General features: G+C 39.9%; 1 protein-coding gene across 1 annotated transcript in view; it reads right to left on the bottom strand.

Annotated features, from left to right (window-relative positions):
- The window catches only part of ITFG1 (integrin alpha FG-GAP repeat containing 1), a 183,650-nt gene that overhangs the window by 112,649 nt on the left and 54,763 nt on the right, over positions 1 to 16,238 (bottom strand). The window contains exons 8-10 of the mRNA XM_060788362.2: positions 15,915 to 16,014; positions 2,361 to 2,455; positions 415 to 587 (exon numbers count right to left, since the gene is read on the bottom strand). Coding sequence (XP_060644345.2) covers positions 415 to 587; positions 2,361 to 2,455; positions 15,915 to 16,014 — 368 coding nt within the window. The remainder of the gene's footprint in view (positions 1 to 414; positions 588 to 2,360; positions 2,456 to 15,914; positions 16,015 to 16,238) is intronic.

Genomic DNA, 16,238 nt, shown 5'->3' with positions numbered 1-16,238 from the left:
GACACATTCCAGCTTAGAGTCAATATCTCTCTTCAACTGTGGTGCCCAGAACACACAATATTGGACACAATATTCCAGGTGTGGTCTAACCAAGGCGGACTAGATGGGTAGCATGACTTTTGTATTGTATTGATGGCACTCTAGGTATCAAAACATAGGGGAAATTGCTGCTTTATGGACCTTCCACACATTCCCTTTGCACACCTTCTCTTCTGGAATCTCACTTGTAACATCCCAATAAGTGGCACCAAAGAGAAACAATGCTGTTTCATTTCTATAAAGAGACGCATTCGAATGCCTTTCATATCCTTTCATAAAAGAAGGGAATCTGATCCTGTGAGGCTTGTGATACTTCAAGGAAAGAATAATGACATGAACAAAAAGAACGAAAGTGTGAAAGTAATTATACAATACCTTCCTGATGTATTCCGTAGAATGGCAAGTGCATCTGGATAGCCATCCATGTTGTAATCTCCAATGTGAAGTGTGATTGGAACTGAAAATTCGGCTGCAGATGGATCGCTGTTATATGGGACAAAGCCCCACACAGTACCTTTGTTTGTGAAGTTTTGCAACACAGGAAACCACTGCAAATGAGAAAGAAAACATATTTGTCAGGATTTATTGGCTCTAAATATCTCACGTCAGGTAATAACCCATCAACACTGTTTGTGCTCCTGCTGTGATGCGTTTTAACTGAAAAAGGTAAATGCGACTTGAATGTCTGTAGCTTCAGCAAGGGAGGGGTGCAAGTAGGTACAAATGAGAGAGGAGCCTCCTCTCTCACTTATTCCTTCAGAAAAGCTTTCTCTGTAGAACTTGGATTGCAGAGATTTGCTTCTTTCAGACAATCTTACGGTTCTTAAATTCAAAAGGGTATGTGCTTTGGAGAGAAGACAGGATGGCCAAGTGAATGGACTACTGAAAGCAAACTGGGCAAAGTAGGCCATGGGTTGATAATAGTGAACAGAGGGAACAATGAGCTGAAGAAGAGAGGAGCCACACTCTTTGATCTAACCCACCAGCTCTTTAACTGCAGACAGTACTGCTTTTCTATGTAGCAAAAGACAGGCAGCCTTGAATAAAAAGGAAAGGCTGGATGAGCCCAAAGGATTATCTAACCTTTTTTTGACCATGGACCACTTGACTGGGGACCACTTTGGCCAGGGACAGTTTGAAAGAGACCACTTGAACATGGACCACTTTGACCAAGGACCCCTTGACCTAGAACAGTTTAACCAGGGACCACTTTGACCAGGGACACTTTGACCAGGGACCACTTCACCAGGGACCACTTTGACCAGAGACCACTTTGATCAGGGAGAGTTTGACCAGGAACCACTTTAATCAGGGACCACTTGAAGAGGGGCCACTTGAAGAGGGACCACTTTGACCAGAGACCATTTAACCAGGGACCACTTGACCTGGAACAATTTAACCAGGGACCACTTTGACCAGGGGCACTTGACCAGGGACCAATTTGATCAGGGATAGGTTGACCAGGGACCACTTTGACCAGGGACGACTTGAAGAGGGACGACTTGAAGAGGGACCACTTTGACTAGGGACCACTTGAAGAGGGACCACTTGAAGAGAGACCACTTGACCAGGGACCACTTTGACCAGGGACCACTTGAAGAGGGACCACTTGACCAGGGACCACTTTGAACAGGGACCACTTTGAACAGAGACCACTCTCCAACATTAGTACCAAAAGGGTTATGAATCAGTTTTTGGTCAACTTTAGATTCGGTTTGTTTACTTGGGGTGCTCATTCAGAAAATTGCATTGGATAGACTACATCAGCTCTAGATTCCGATACAGAATATATGTCATCCAGTAATCGCCATCTGCTCGCCCACAGAAAACCATATTTAATAATCTAGAGCTGATGTGGTAGTAGTAAAGTTTTCAGGCAAATCTCCATGGAAGATTTCTCTGTAGTTTTCTTACACATCTTGTTGCAGAGCTGGATTGCTCTTATGGTTAGAAATACATTATTAAAAGTTCATTTCTGAAATGCAAAACAATTGCCTCTTGCCTTATTTACAGAATTTAGAATGCATCAAGTAGTGGTAACTTCAGGTAAGAGATACATCAACATTAATTTCCTTCTGCCTGGCAAATGAGTATTAAAAGGTGACGGCACACCAGAATGCTTCACCTGGATACAGATCCCTGGGTTTCCAAATATTTGGAGAGGTGAATATACTTTTTTGATACGTTTACTCTGGCACGCACAACTGCCATATAGTCTGAAGTGGTCCTAAATGCTGCCCGTTTCGGTTACATTCGCAGCTCTGCCATTGGCGAGTCTTTAATCTACAAAATATATTCAGATGTAATCTGTGCAAACATACTTGATCCGATCCTGGTTTAGTTAGGTAGATGACACTCTTTTGACAGGCTGCATCAGCGCACGCTGGCAGCAAATGCTCAGTCTGTCCATCACCATCTGGCAAAACAAGAGGAAGATAAAAATACTTCAGAACGGGAGAATGAAAAGAGCCCTTTTTATCGTCAGGAAAAAAATATGCATGTACAAAGAAAAGGCAATATTTTTTTTGATAAAATATAAACAAAGGAAGTGTCAAGGTAATTAAAGAGATAAATCGTAATCCTTAACCTTGTCAGCCTGTTATCTAGCCTTTCTCTTCTTCTCAAAAGCACAAAGACTTTCCCCTTCAAATCCTGAAGCTCATTTTTATTTCCGACATGTAACTGATTAACAATCCAAATTGAGTCTGACTACTCCATTTTATGTTCACTGGAGTATGGGACTGTGAAGTAAAGAGCATTAAATCGGCTTCTGACCAAATGCTCATGTGCCGAACCTGTGTGATGTAGCAGCGCAATCGTCGCACTAAGACTGGAGGAAGTGAGTTCAAACCCCTATAAAAATCCCTATGCCTTGCCTGTGTGATTGTGGGATAGTATTCAGGCCAACCTACCACACAGGACAGTTGTGAGAATGCATGTGGAGAGGTTGGCCACTGTCTGCCACTTTGTGATCCCTGGAGGAAAGGTGGATTAGGAAGAATGCTAGAACAACACCAATGATAACCAAATAGCATACTGACAATGCCAGTTGTGCTACTAATCCAAGAGAAAACACAGATTTGGGACTTTTCTTCTGCAACTCATCTCTGCAAATAGTGCCAATAGATACAGGTTCGCAGCTTGGGTGTGACCCTGGACTCATCGCTGAGCTTGGAACCCCAGGTTTCTGCGGTGACCAGGGGAGCATTTGCACAGTTAAAACTTGTGTGCCAGCTGCACCAGTACCTTGGGAAGTCTGACTTGGCCACGGTAGTTCATGCTCTGGTTACATCCTGTATAGACTACTGCAACGCGCTCTACGTGGGGTTGCCTTTGAAGACTGTCCGGAAGCTTCAACTGGTCCAATGGATGGCAGCCAGGTTACTAACGGGAGCGGCTCTTGGGGAACATACAACCCACTTGTTGCGCTGGTTTGCTACCGGGCACAATTCAAAGTGCTGGCTTTGGCCTATAAAGCCCTAAATGGTTCTGGCCCAACTTATCCGTCCGAACACATCTCCCCTTATGAACCACTGAGGACATTAAGATCATCTGGGGAGGCCCTGCTCTCGGTCCCGCCTTTGTCACAAGTACGTCTGGCGGGGACGAGAGACAGGGCCTTCTCGGTGGTGGCCCCTTGGCTATGGAACGCCCTCCCTAGGGATATTAGATCAAAGGGACTGGAGAATGTTTTAATATAAATTTCTTAATGACTTATGTTTTATTGCTGTTGTTATGATTTTATGTATGATAATGTTTTTAAATTGTACTTGTGCTTTGTGGCATTGAATTTTGCCTTGTAAACCACCTCGAGTGGCCTGAGGGCTGAGAAGAGCAGTATACAAATACAGTAAATAAAGAAATAAATAAAACATTTGGCACAGCAAACAATAATGCTATACAAATCCACATGCCTGGTTGTAGTCACTGAACCGAGGACTAAATTCTGTTCTCATGAAGGTACATCCATTTCATCAGTGGGATTTACCTACATGTTGACATCCCATTAATCAACTGATGAAATTGATCTATGTTATTGTTGTTGTTGTGTGCCTACAAACTCTCTGACATAAAAAACCTAAGGTGATCCTGTTGTGGGGTAAGTTTTGCTCCAAAAGGGCTTCCCACTGCTTTCCTCTGAGGCTGAGAGTGTGGTTTGCTCAAGGTGATCTAGTATGTTTCCATGGCTAGGCAAAGATTCACACCATCATTTCCCAGTATCCTAGTGCAGCACACAAATCACTGCATTGTGGCACAATGGATGAAACCTTTGTCGGACTGAAGACCGACAGGTTGGAGGTTCGAATCTGGGGAGAGCATGGATGAGCTCCCTCTGTCAGCTCCAGCTCCCCATTCAGGGGCATGAGAGAAGCCCCACACAAGGGTGGTAAAACATCAAAACATCTGGGCGTCCTCTGGGCAACGTCCTTGCAGATGGCCAATTCTCTCACACCAGAAGCTACTTGCAGTTTCTCAAGTAGCTCCTGACATGAAAAAAGGTGCAGCAGGCAAATCACTGAACTGTGTTATCTCTAATTGGGATGACCTAACATGTTACTGAGTTAGAAAACAAAGGCTTTATGTTTTGAACCTGACGGGCTACCGACCTCAGGTAGCTCCCAAATATTTCAAATTTCTTTGTTTCAGAAAGCCCATTGATTAAACCACGTAGTTAAAATGTGGTATAAAGACTTCCCAAATATTTGAAAGCGACTGCAAACTTCAGCTTCTTTTTGAAAAATTGCTGTTTCACCATTGTGCATGGAATTTGATTTGAAGCACGTCAGACATTTGTATCGTTCGAAACGTATGCAAAATGATCATTCCAGGCTAAGTCAGGTACATTTCCTTGCAGGACAGAAATAGATGATGTAGAAACATAATATATGTATTATCCTATTTATCATGCTTTAGTGCTGCACATGAAATATATTAATAACTCTGAATGCTTTGTTAAAGATACTTGTAGGGTTCTGATGCATCTTATTGCCTGTCTTCAGCAGAAAAGGGGTATTGGGTTCCAGCTAAGAGATTGGAACCCACAACCACATTCAACAGTGGATCACCACTGGGAATACAAAATATCACCAGTGTGTTTGTGTGTTTCTTTAACCTTAAATCCGACTACCAGGAAGGAGGGATAAGGAAAGGAAAATGCTGTAAGACAGCTCTCTGCTATGATAAGTTCTTGAATTAAACCGAAATTGTCAAGACCAAACACTATTCCGAAGTCTACTTTTCATTACGACGAGGGTTGAATAAAAAGTAATGCCTCCACCTTCGTAACTTCTCCACAGATGGCAGTACTGGTATGCGGCAGGTACTGGCTTGTTCAGTAGACTCTCCTCTACAGTTCCATTTTGGTGGGAAGCCTTAGCATTGAACAGCTGTGTTGTTAAAGTGCAAAGTATGGAACCCTGCACAGACGGTCAGTCAATGCAACTTAAGCAACGTCCAGTCATTGAATTCTTGACAGCAGAAGGTGTCACCTCAAAGGAGATTCATCAGAGAATGCAAGCTGTTTATGGCGATTGTGTTGATGTGAGTACAGTGCATCCTTGGCCGAGTAAGTTTAAAGATGTTGAGGTGGGAACATCTGACTTGCGTGACAAACAAAGAGTGGGACGTCCTGTGACAGCAACCACCGAGTTTCACAAGCAAAAGGTTGACAAATTGATTCAGGACAATTGTCGTATCGCTCAGAGAGAAATTTCAAACATAATCGGCATTTCACAAGAACGTATGGGTCACATTATTGCTTTGCTTGACTATCGGAAGATCTGTGCACAATAGGTACCCAGGATGCTGACGCCTGAAGTGAAAGTGCACAGACTTGAAACTTCAGAGACTGGATTTCATCACCGTACAACATCCTCCATACAGTCCAGATTTAGCACTGTCTGACTTACATCTGTTCCCAATAATGAAAGAAGATCTGAGGGGACATCATTATGCTTCTTATGAAGACATTGAGAGAACTGTGAGATGCTGGTTGCGGAAACAGAGTGTCGACTTCTTCAATGACGGCTTCAGAAAACTTATTCATCATTGGCAGAAATGTATCCAATTGTCTGGTGATTATGTGGAAAGGTGAATGGTGGTAGTTCAAGAGCACATTCTATGGATTATTTTTGCTTTTGATTTATTAAAATATTACCATCCAAACCCAAGTAACGAAGGTGGAGGCATTACTTTTCATTCAACCCTCGAATGTGAATAATGTGATTCCACTCTGAGAAGCAATGAGAATTATTAATTTACAGGGAAGCATTTTACACAGCAATAAATGCCAAAAATGACATGGCTGCCTCATTACTTTGGAATGCGCACTAAAATTATGTTTTGAGTTGACATTATTTATATCAATAATGTATAATGTACTTTGCGCAAAGGTCACTGGTTTATCTTCCGGCGGACTACTTCCAGGTCAGAAAGAAACCTTCCTTGTAGGCACTCTCTTGCTTCCTGTTCTGATGTGCCACCCACTGAGATAACTTTAATGCTCCTCTTTGGATTAATTTTCCATTTAAATAACCCACCCCCCAAGCCTTTGTCCTGTTTAATTAAGGATGTAACTACTTCCGCAGGAGGTGACAGGGATGGAAAAGGGATTACTTTAAGGCATCCACTCCAACTCAGTCAACTTTCAGGAGATGAAAAAAAGAAAATGCCTGGGTAACCCTGCCAAGTTTATTGAGGAACATATTGTAGGAGGTGCTATAGAAATTTAAATATCTCACTAAATGAAAGCTGAGATAGCTATAAATAATTAATAAAGAAGCAGCTAAGGCAAAACCTCGGATCTATAGATCCGTACGCTTAAAGTACCATATATACTAAAGCATAAGCCGACCTGAATATAATCCGAGGCACCCGATTTCACCACAAAAATCTGGGAAAACGTATTGACTCGTGTATAAGTCGAGGATGGGAAATGCAGCAGCTACTGGTAAATTTCAAAATAAAAATAGATACCGATAAAATTACATTAATTGAAGCATCCATAGGTTAAATGTTTTTGAATCTATATAAATAAAAATGTAATGTTCGTTTGTGGGATTAACATACTGTATATACTCGAGTATAAGCCTAGTTTTTCAGCCCCCTTTTTAGGCTGAAAAAGTTCCCCTCGGCTTATACTCGAGTCAAGGTTATTTATTATTTTACTTTGTTATTAGTATCATTTTATTACATGAATTATTTTAATATATTAATTATTATTATATTTACATTACTTTACTCTATTATTATTTTATTACATTTATTATTTTACTCTATTTATTATTATCATTATTGTTATTATTATTATTATTTACTCTTTATTATTACATTTATTATTTTACTTTATTTTTATTGTTACTGCATATATAATTTTACTCTGTTATCACTGTTATTACATTTCCATTATTTTACTCTATTATTATTATTATTATTACTATTATTTTACTATCTTTATTATTATTGGAAGGATACATAAGCACATTTACACTGAAGATTAGAATAATGATTTAATCAGAGCTGGACAGTCTTATGTTAAATTACAGTTTTATGTAAATATTCAAAAACATTTAACCTACTGATGTCTCAATTAATGAAATTGTACTGATATCTATTTTATTTTGAAATTTATCAGTAACTCCTGCATTTCCCAGCCTCAGCTTAAACTCGAGTCAATACGTTTTCCCAGTTTTTTGTGGTAAAATTAAGTGCCTCGGCTTATATTCGGGTCGGCTTATACTCGGGTATATACTGTAACTCAAAAAACATTGGGCGAATTGCCACCAAATTTGGACACAATACACCTATCAGGCCAACAAGTGACCATCACTCATAAAAACACTGAAAAACACTTCAGAAGAAACTTAAAAAACAAAAAAAAACCACATTACAATGAATGCACAAAACCACATATATATACGCAAAAACACACACATATACACATATACTCAAATATATACACACACAAAGCACATATACACCGACTGGGCCACAGCAACGTGTGGCAGGGGACGGTTAGTATTTACATAACATTGTAATTTAAGATAAGACTGTCCAACTCTGATTAAACCATTTTTCTAACCTTCTTCACTGTAAATATGTTTACGTATCGTTCCATTAATGATAAAGAGAGTAAAATAATAAATGCAATAAACATAATAATAATAGGGTAAAATAATGGAAATGCAATAATAGTAACAATAGAGTAAAATAATAAATGTACTTGTCCGAACGTATCTCCCTCTATGGTCCACCTTGGAGGTTAAGATCGTCACGGGAGGTCCTGCTCTCGATCCCGCCACCTTCGCAAGTGAGTTTGGCGGGGACGAGAGACAGGGCCTTCTCGGTGGTGGCTCCCTTCTTTGTGGAACACACTCTCTTAACAAAATCAGGTCAGCCCCCTCTCTCCTGTCCTTCAGGAAGAAATTGAAATCATGGCTGTGGGACTATTAGCTGTACCTGCCATGCGTTGCTGTGACCAACCTTCCCTCCCTCCCTCTTTCTCTCTCTCTTTCTATCCTTCCTTCCTTCCCTCCCTCCCTCTTTCCTTCCTCTTCTTCTTTCTTCCTTCTCTACCTGTTTCATTTCTCGCTTCCTTTGCTCTTTGGCTCCATCCTTCCTTGTCTCTTTCCTTCCTTCATTCCCTCCCTCTTTCTCTCTTTCGTTCCTTCTTTCCTTCCTTCTCTCTTTCACTTTTTATTTCATTCTCTCCCTCCTTCTCTCCTTCCTTCCTTCTCTACCCTTCTTTCTTTCCTTCTTTATCTCCTTCCCTCCTTCATCTCTCCCTCCTTCCTTCTCTACCCTTCTTTCTTTCCTTCTTTCTCTCCTTCCTTCCCTTTTTTCTTTCCTTCTCTCCTTCCTTCCTTTTCTTCCTCTTCCCTTCTTTCTTTCCTTCTCTTTCTCCCTCCCTCCCTCATTTCTGTGTACGTTTGTGTGTGTATGCATATATGTGTGTACATATGTGTTTGTGTATATTTATGTGGTTTTTCGTGTGCGTTGTAATTTTTTTTGACCTTTTAAAGTCCCTTCTGCTGTATTTTTCATTGTTTTTATGAGTGATGGTCACTCCTTGGCTTGATAGGTGTCTTGTGTCCAAATTTGGTGTCAATTCGTCCAGTGTTTTTTGAGTTATGCTAATCCCACAAACTAACATTACATTTTTATTTATATAGATTTACAGGTGTTAAAAGTGTGTTATTGACTTGAACAGCTTTATTCCATTGCCTATTCATGTTTTGTTATTTCTCTTTCAATATCACTGTTATTGAGAAAAGAAAACTGGACTGTAGAGAACAGATGGATAACAGATATTAAAATGATGTATTAGGAAGATCTTGCTGTGATAGGTAGTTCCCCTATTTTTCTTTCATGTCCTGTCCATTCATGCACAATATTAAATTGGCCAGAATGAAAGGACGTGACAATCCTTTAATACAGAGGCAACTGCGCATATTTACTTATCTCAAATTGCAAAAAGAAAAGAAACTTTACGAAACCAAAGCTTATATATATTCAATACCATTGTTCTGAAGTGCATTTAACACTATTCCACAGAGGAATGCTTCCAAAAATTGCCTCTTGTCTCTAGACTGCCAATTTTATTTAGCAATTTTAATCAGTTCTAGCCACTTTACAGCTAAAGCAGTCCAGATATTCCAGGCATCACAGTTTTAAAACAGATATCACAGAGAACACGATTAACTGAAAATGATTGGTAGATGAAGATGTCTAATTTGCCATTATTAAATGTTCACTGTGATGCTAAAGTGGCTGAAATAATATTGTCTTGGTTTTTGAAAAAAATCTGTACTACTGCTTTAAAAGCACTTAAATGGAAATTAAACTGATTAAGAGAATTCGGAGGTAGTGGAACAATATGGAAGTTCAAGGTTTTCTTTCGTTTGGAGATGAGCTCAGAAGTACACTATCAAAATAATGATTTTCACAGAGGAAATAAGAACTGATGTATCACACAGCACTCTCGATCCCATAGAAAAGAAGAGGAAAATGGGATATTATCTCCAGGAGGAGGGCTTGGCTGGGACTTTGTATATGGGCACAGATCTTTGAAGGTGAAGCTTTTGTGGCACAAGTTGCTTGTGACTAATATCTTTTGACAACAACGAACTAACTGTGATATAAAATGTAGGCACGAGTGGATTTTTGCTTCGTGAGCAGAGCTCTATTCCTGGAGATGTGTGGTGCACACTTTGCTTCTATCCCATTTAGGTAAAAGTAAAGGTTTCCCCCTGACATTAAGTCCAGTCGTGTCCAACTCTGGTGGTTGGTGCTCCATTTCTAAGCCAAAGAGACGTCGTCGTCTGTAGACACCTCCAAGGTCACGTGGCTGGCATGACTGCATGGAGCACTGTTACCTTCCCACAGAAGCGGTATTTATTTATTTAAAGCATTTATATTCTGCCTTTCTCACCCTGAAGGGGACTCAGGGCGGAGAACATATAAACAACAAACATTCAATGCTGAAACATACTAGACCATACACATACAAAAGCATTAAAATCACTTATCTTGACGTTAAAATCAACTAGTTAAAACTGTCTCAACAACCATATCGAATTTGGTTGGCATACTAAGAGTTCCTATCGCTGCCTCATTGCACAGGCCCAAAGGCTCGGTCCTACAGAGGGAGGGGGCTGACCTGATCTCATTAGGAAGGGAGTTCCATAGCCGAGGGGCAATTACTGAGAAGGCCCTGTGTCTCGTCCTCGCCAAACGCACCTCTGATGGAGGTGGGACCGAGAGCAGGGCCTCCCCAGAAGATCTTAATCTCCGTGTTGGTTCATAGGGGGAGATGCGTTCAGACAAGTAAATTGAGCCAGGGCCGTTTACCAAATGATCTACTCATATTTGCATGTTGGTGGAAGCTGGGGCTAACAGCGGGAGCTCACTCCACTCCCCGGATTCGAACCAGCAACCTTTCGGTCAGCATGTTCAGCAGATCAGCAATTTAACCCACTGCGCCATGGGTAGCTCTACTCCTCTACACTGGAACTCAGTTTTTGATTTTAAACTAGGCATTTCCATTTGCATAGCAACCAAAAATACTGCAAAATTTGGAAGTGATGGATTGTGAACGTCCCACTTTTTATTCTAAGCTAACTTAACCCTAACTCTTTCCCAATTTTGGAATTTTGACTTGAAAAGGAGGAGTGCAAGTTGGATGACAGACAAAAAAATGAGTTGTCAAGCACTTGTGTGAGTTATGACTGCTACAGACACAGAGACATTACTTTCGATATTATTAGTATCTATTGATATTTCTATCCTGTCCTTTCCCTCCCAACAAGGTGGCACAAAGGAACTGTGAAGTAAAACAAAACACTAATAAAACTCATTGATTATACCACGAAAATGTTGGAAGAGTAGAATATAGTTAAACGGTTAAGTTGTCCGTAGACACCTCCAAGGTCATGTAGCCAGCATGACTGCATGGAGCACTGTTACCTTCCTGCTGGAGCAGTACCTATTGATCTACTCACATTTGCATGTTTTTGAACTGCTAGGTTGGAAGAAGCTGGAGCTAACAGTGGGAGCTCCCCCCATTCTCTGGATTTGAACCTGCAACCTTTCGGTTAACAAGTTCAGCAGCTCAGCGGTTTAACCCACTGCGCCAACGGGGGCTCCCCTTATCTTCTTTATTCTGAGCAAATAGAATTATAGAAATATTTTGCCATGAAGACACGGCCTTTTGCACAAAAAGTGGAAAAATAGAAATGCTAACATTAATATTTCGTTGCATTTTTCCTTCTGCATCTCCTGAAACCCAAGTGAATTCACCCTGTTCCGAAGCGTGGCAGATTTCTAAAATTGCAATGTCCCCTTTGGTGATATTATCCCCTGCTATTTGCTATAACACTTGGTGTGATGAAATTCCATCGCAGATTACTTCTCTTCTTCATTTCTTTCAAAATAAATGTATCTGACACATACGTTGTGCTTATTAGCATTCATGGCATTTTCCAGTAGCATATGCGTTTGGGGAATCATTAGCAGCTTTCTGCGCCAGGACAATGTAAACCTCAAGAATGACGAAGCATCGGCAGAAGAGAATACAGATCATTTGGCCTCCCCAAATCCCTCGTCAACTCTTGCAGCTCTTTAAAAGATGGGCACATGCAAATAGCCATTTGAGTCTTGCCTCCATTTTAATTAACGTCTTAATTGAAAACTACTACAAACAACAGCAACAACAAAAATCAGGATCCATAGTCATCTTTCCTTTTGTGCTGTTTGCAAAGAATCGAGACCAGAGAGCAGCCCAAGTGACCCTCGGGGGAGATGGTATTTAATTAAAGGTCAACCAAAAGAGCATGAGAATGCTTGGGGATATTTTTAAGCAACTGCTTATGGAAGAGCAGCAGCTACAACATGATTCAATGGTCTTGCTCGGCTCTATTTTTAGGCGTTGACACCTAAAACTGTGAATATTAACACTTTAAGATCCTGGTTATCCAGTGGACCTGAAACCACGGTGCCAGATCCAATGCTAGTTGCAGGTCTGTGTCAAGAGAACAAAGGTGGGCAAGTGACTGCTATCTAGAAGCCAGGGAAAATGTCCAGTTAGCAAAAGGCAGAGGTCTAACACAGCTTTATTGGTTTATTTCCCTTGGAAATAAAACCTTGTTGTTGTTGTTGTTGTCGTTGTTGTTGTTTATATTCAGTACTGTATCAATGTGAGAGCCAGCATTGCATACTGGTTTGAGAATTGCAAGGAGTTGTCCTGTGTTGCACTCCAGGACAGGAATAACTCTCTGACTTTAAAACACCAACCACACGTTGAGTACGAAAACAATCCTTTTTTATTTTATTTTTTACTGAAGATAAGTAAAAGCAGCAAAGTAAAAAAGCACTTTAAGGGAATAGGTAAATTCAATTAGGTAAGAAGATAAGCAGGAACAAATTAGTCCAAGGTAGAGTTCAGCAAAGTTCAAAAACAAAGTCCAGACTTCTCTAATAAAATCCAAAGAACCAGGAAAATGTTGATCCAACGCATGAGTATGTAATCACAAAAGACAAAGTTCCAAGCATGGGAAATATAGTCAGATGAAGCAGCGTTTAGAATCCAGCTAAGTTCTTGCTCTTGTTTCATGGAAGCCTTGCTTGGAAGATTCATGTTTAAGGATTACTCTTTGACTATATTTCCCATGCTTGGAACATTATATCCCCTTGTTAAGCCATTCCAAGCACTCAGAAATTGGTTTCGTTTTCCCTGAATGCCTTTCATCCTTATCTGTAGAAGCCTGGCAGGACACCGAAGGCCTTGGTCGAGCTGCCTGTTTTGGCTAATTTCCACCTGCCTATCTAGATACTCATTAATTTCTGCAGGTGCCAAGTTGTTTTCAAGCCCGAAATCCTATGTGAGCAATTCAGGGAGTAAACCATTATCCCTATACCCTGTAGGAACATTCTCATGGGACCACTGGGACCACCTTGACTGGCTTGTGCCTGAGTCTTCGCAGTTCGATCTTTAAATCTTCATATCATGTCAGCTTTTCCAGTTGTTTCTCTTCAATCCTGCTGTCACCTGGGATTGCAACATTGACTATCTATACTTTGTTTTTTAACACGATTGTGAGGCCAGGAGTATTGTACTCCAGAACTCTGTCTGTCTGAATTAAGAAGTCCCAGAGGAGTTTGGCGTGTTCATTTTGTGTAACTTTTTTCTGGCTTGTGATCCCACCAGTTCTTTGTCGCAGGCAGATGGTATTTGTGTCACAAGTTCCAATGAATCATCTGAGCAACGGTGTTGTGCCTCTGCTTATAGTCTGTCTGTGCGATCTTCTTGCAGCAGCTGAGGATGGGATCTATGGTTTCATCTGCTTATTATTATTATTATTATTATTATTATTATTATTATGACATTTATTATTACACTCTCATTATTATTGGAAGGATACGTAAGCACATTTTCATTGAAGACGGTTAGAATAATGGTTTAATCAGAGTTGGACACTCTAATCTTAAACTACAGTTTTATGCAAATATCCAAAAACATTTACTTATTTATTTAATTTTGAAATTTTTTGCCCCGCTCTTCTCAACCCCGGGGGGGGGGGGGGGACTCAGGGCGGCTTACAATTGGCAATAATTCAATGCTGCATCATAAAATACAATAAAATAATGTATATACTCGAGTATAAGCCTAGTTTTTCAATCCTTTTTTTAGGCTGAAAAAGTCTCCCCTGGCTTATACTCGAGTCAAGGTTATTTATTATTTTACTTTGTTGTTATTATTGTTGTTTTTTCCTTTATTAGTGTTGTTATTACATTTATTATTTTACTCTATTTATTATTGTTATTGTTACATTTTTATTTTACTCTACTATTATTATTACATTTATTATTTTACTCTATTATTATTACTATTATTTTACTCTATTTATTATTATTTGAAGGCTATGTAAGCATATTTACATTGAAGAAGGTTAGAATAATGGTTGAATCAGAGTTGGGCAGTCTTACGTTGAATTACAGTTTTATGTAAATATTCAAAAACATTTAACCAACTGATGCCTCAATTAATGTGATTTTATTAGTTGTTGTTGTTCATTCGTTCAGTCGTCTCCGACTCTTCGTGACCTCATGGACCAGCCCACGCCAGAGCTCCCTGTCGGCCGTCACCACCCCCAGCTCCTTCAAGGTCAGTCCAGTCACTTCAAGGATGCCATCCATCCATCTTGCCCTTGGTTGGCCCCTCTTCCTTTTGCCTTCCACTTTCCCCAGCATAATTGTCTTCTCTAGGCTTTGCTGTCTCCTCATGATGTGGCCAAAGTACTTCAACTTTGTCTCTAGTATCCTTCCCTCCAATGAGCAGTCGGGCTTTATTTCCTGGAGGATGGACTGGTTGGATCTTCTCGCAGTCCAAGGCACTCTCAGGACTTTCCTCCAACACCACAGTTCAAAAGCATCGATCTTCCTTCTATCTTCTATTTTTATTTTTAAATTGACCCGTAAATGCTGCATTTCCCACCCTCGGCTTATATTCGAGTCAATCCATTTCCACAGTTTTTTGTGGTAAAATTAGGTGCCTCAGCTTATATTCGGGTCGGCTTATACCCGAATATATACGGTACATTTAACTTTCTGATGCCTCAATTAATGTAATTTTATTGGTATCTATTTTTATTTTGAAATTTACCAGGAGCTGCTGCATTTCCCACCTTTGGCTTATACTTGAGTTAATACGTTTTCCCAGTTTTTTTTGTGGTAAAATTAGGTGCTTTGGCTTATATTCAGGTCAGCTTATACTCGAGTATATATGGTACATTTGCAGTGGAAGCTGGAAAAGTTTGCATTATGGACAAAATCAATAAAGACCATGGCACTGAATGTCCAAAGAAGAGCCATATTATGTAAAGCTTGCTTTCAGATCACCCTCAGAACATTTTGCATAAACAAAGAGACCATGAGTGTGCTTCCAAGCGTAGCTTTCTAACCCTTTGTGTGGTAGCCGTCATTCTCCCAAAAGCCCCTGGATCGCCTTATTTATATAAAGTATAAGGGATATCCTACACAATCAATATAAAATGTTATTGGAGCATATAAGGTTTTAAAAACATAAAAATATGCTTCTGGTTTTAGTCCTTGACAACAAAAAAACCCCACAAAGTCCTATACAAAAAAATGCTTAAAACTAGATTTACATATAAATTGAGTATACTCTTTGTTCAGAAGCGTAGAGAAATAAGCGGCAATTATAACATTAAGCATGTTGACATGTTTCATCCGTTTTTCTATAAGCTACTTTAATTAATTTAAACACTTCCCATGCATATCAGAGTTTTTAGGTACTTTATCTGGCAACGACTTACAAAGGAATGACTTATGATTGTAGAAGGAGGAATGGAGAAACTTACCAAAATCTGCAAAGACTGATTGACCAACGACGACAGCATCTTCAGGTTTCTTCTTTGTGTATGAAGGTTTTTTTTGTGTAGGTTTTGTAAAATTCCCATTCTGTTAGTAATAAAACACAAAGAAACGTAAAAACATTAAAATGGTCAATCCATAAACATTTCATTTGTCAAGTATGCTGATGGATTTCATGGCCGGAATCGCTGGGTTGCTGTATGGCCATGTTCCAGAAGCATTCTCTCCTGACGTTTCGCCCACATCTATGGTAGGCATCCTCAAAGGTTGTGAGGTATGTTGGAAACTAGACAAGGGAGGTTTATATTGTC

This window comes from Anolis sagrei, chromosome 8 (genome assembly GCF_037176765.1).
Source record: "Anolis sagrei isolate rAnoSag1 chromosome 8, rAnoSag1.mat, whole genome shotgun sequence".
Classification (NCBI taxonomy): Eukaryota; Metazoa; Chordata; class Lepidosauria; order Squamata; family Dactyloidae; genus Anolis; species Anolis sagrei.
The sequence above is the reverse complement of the archived record's forward strand: the minus strand, read 5'-3'. Positions and strand labels throughout refer to the sequence as shown.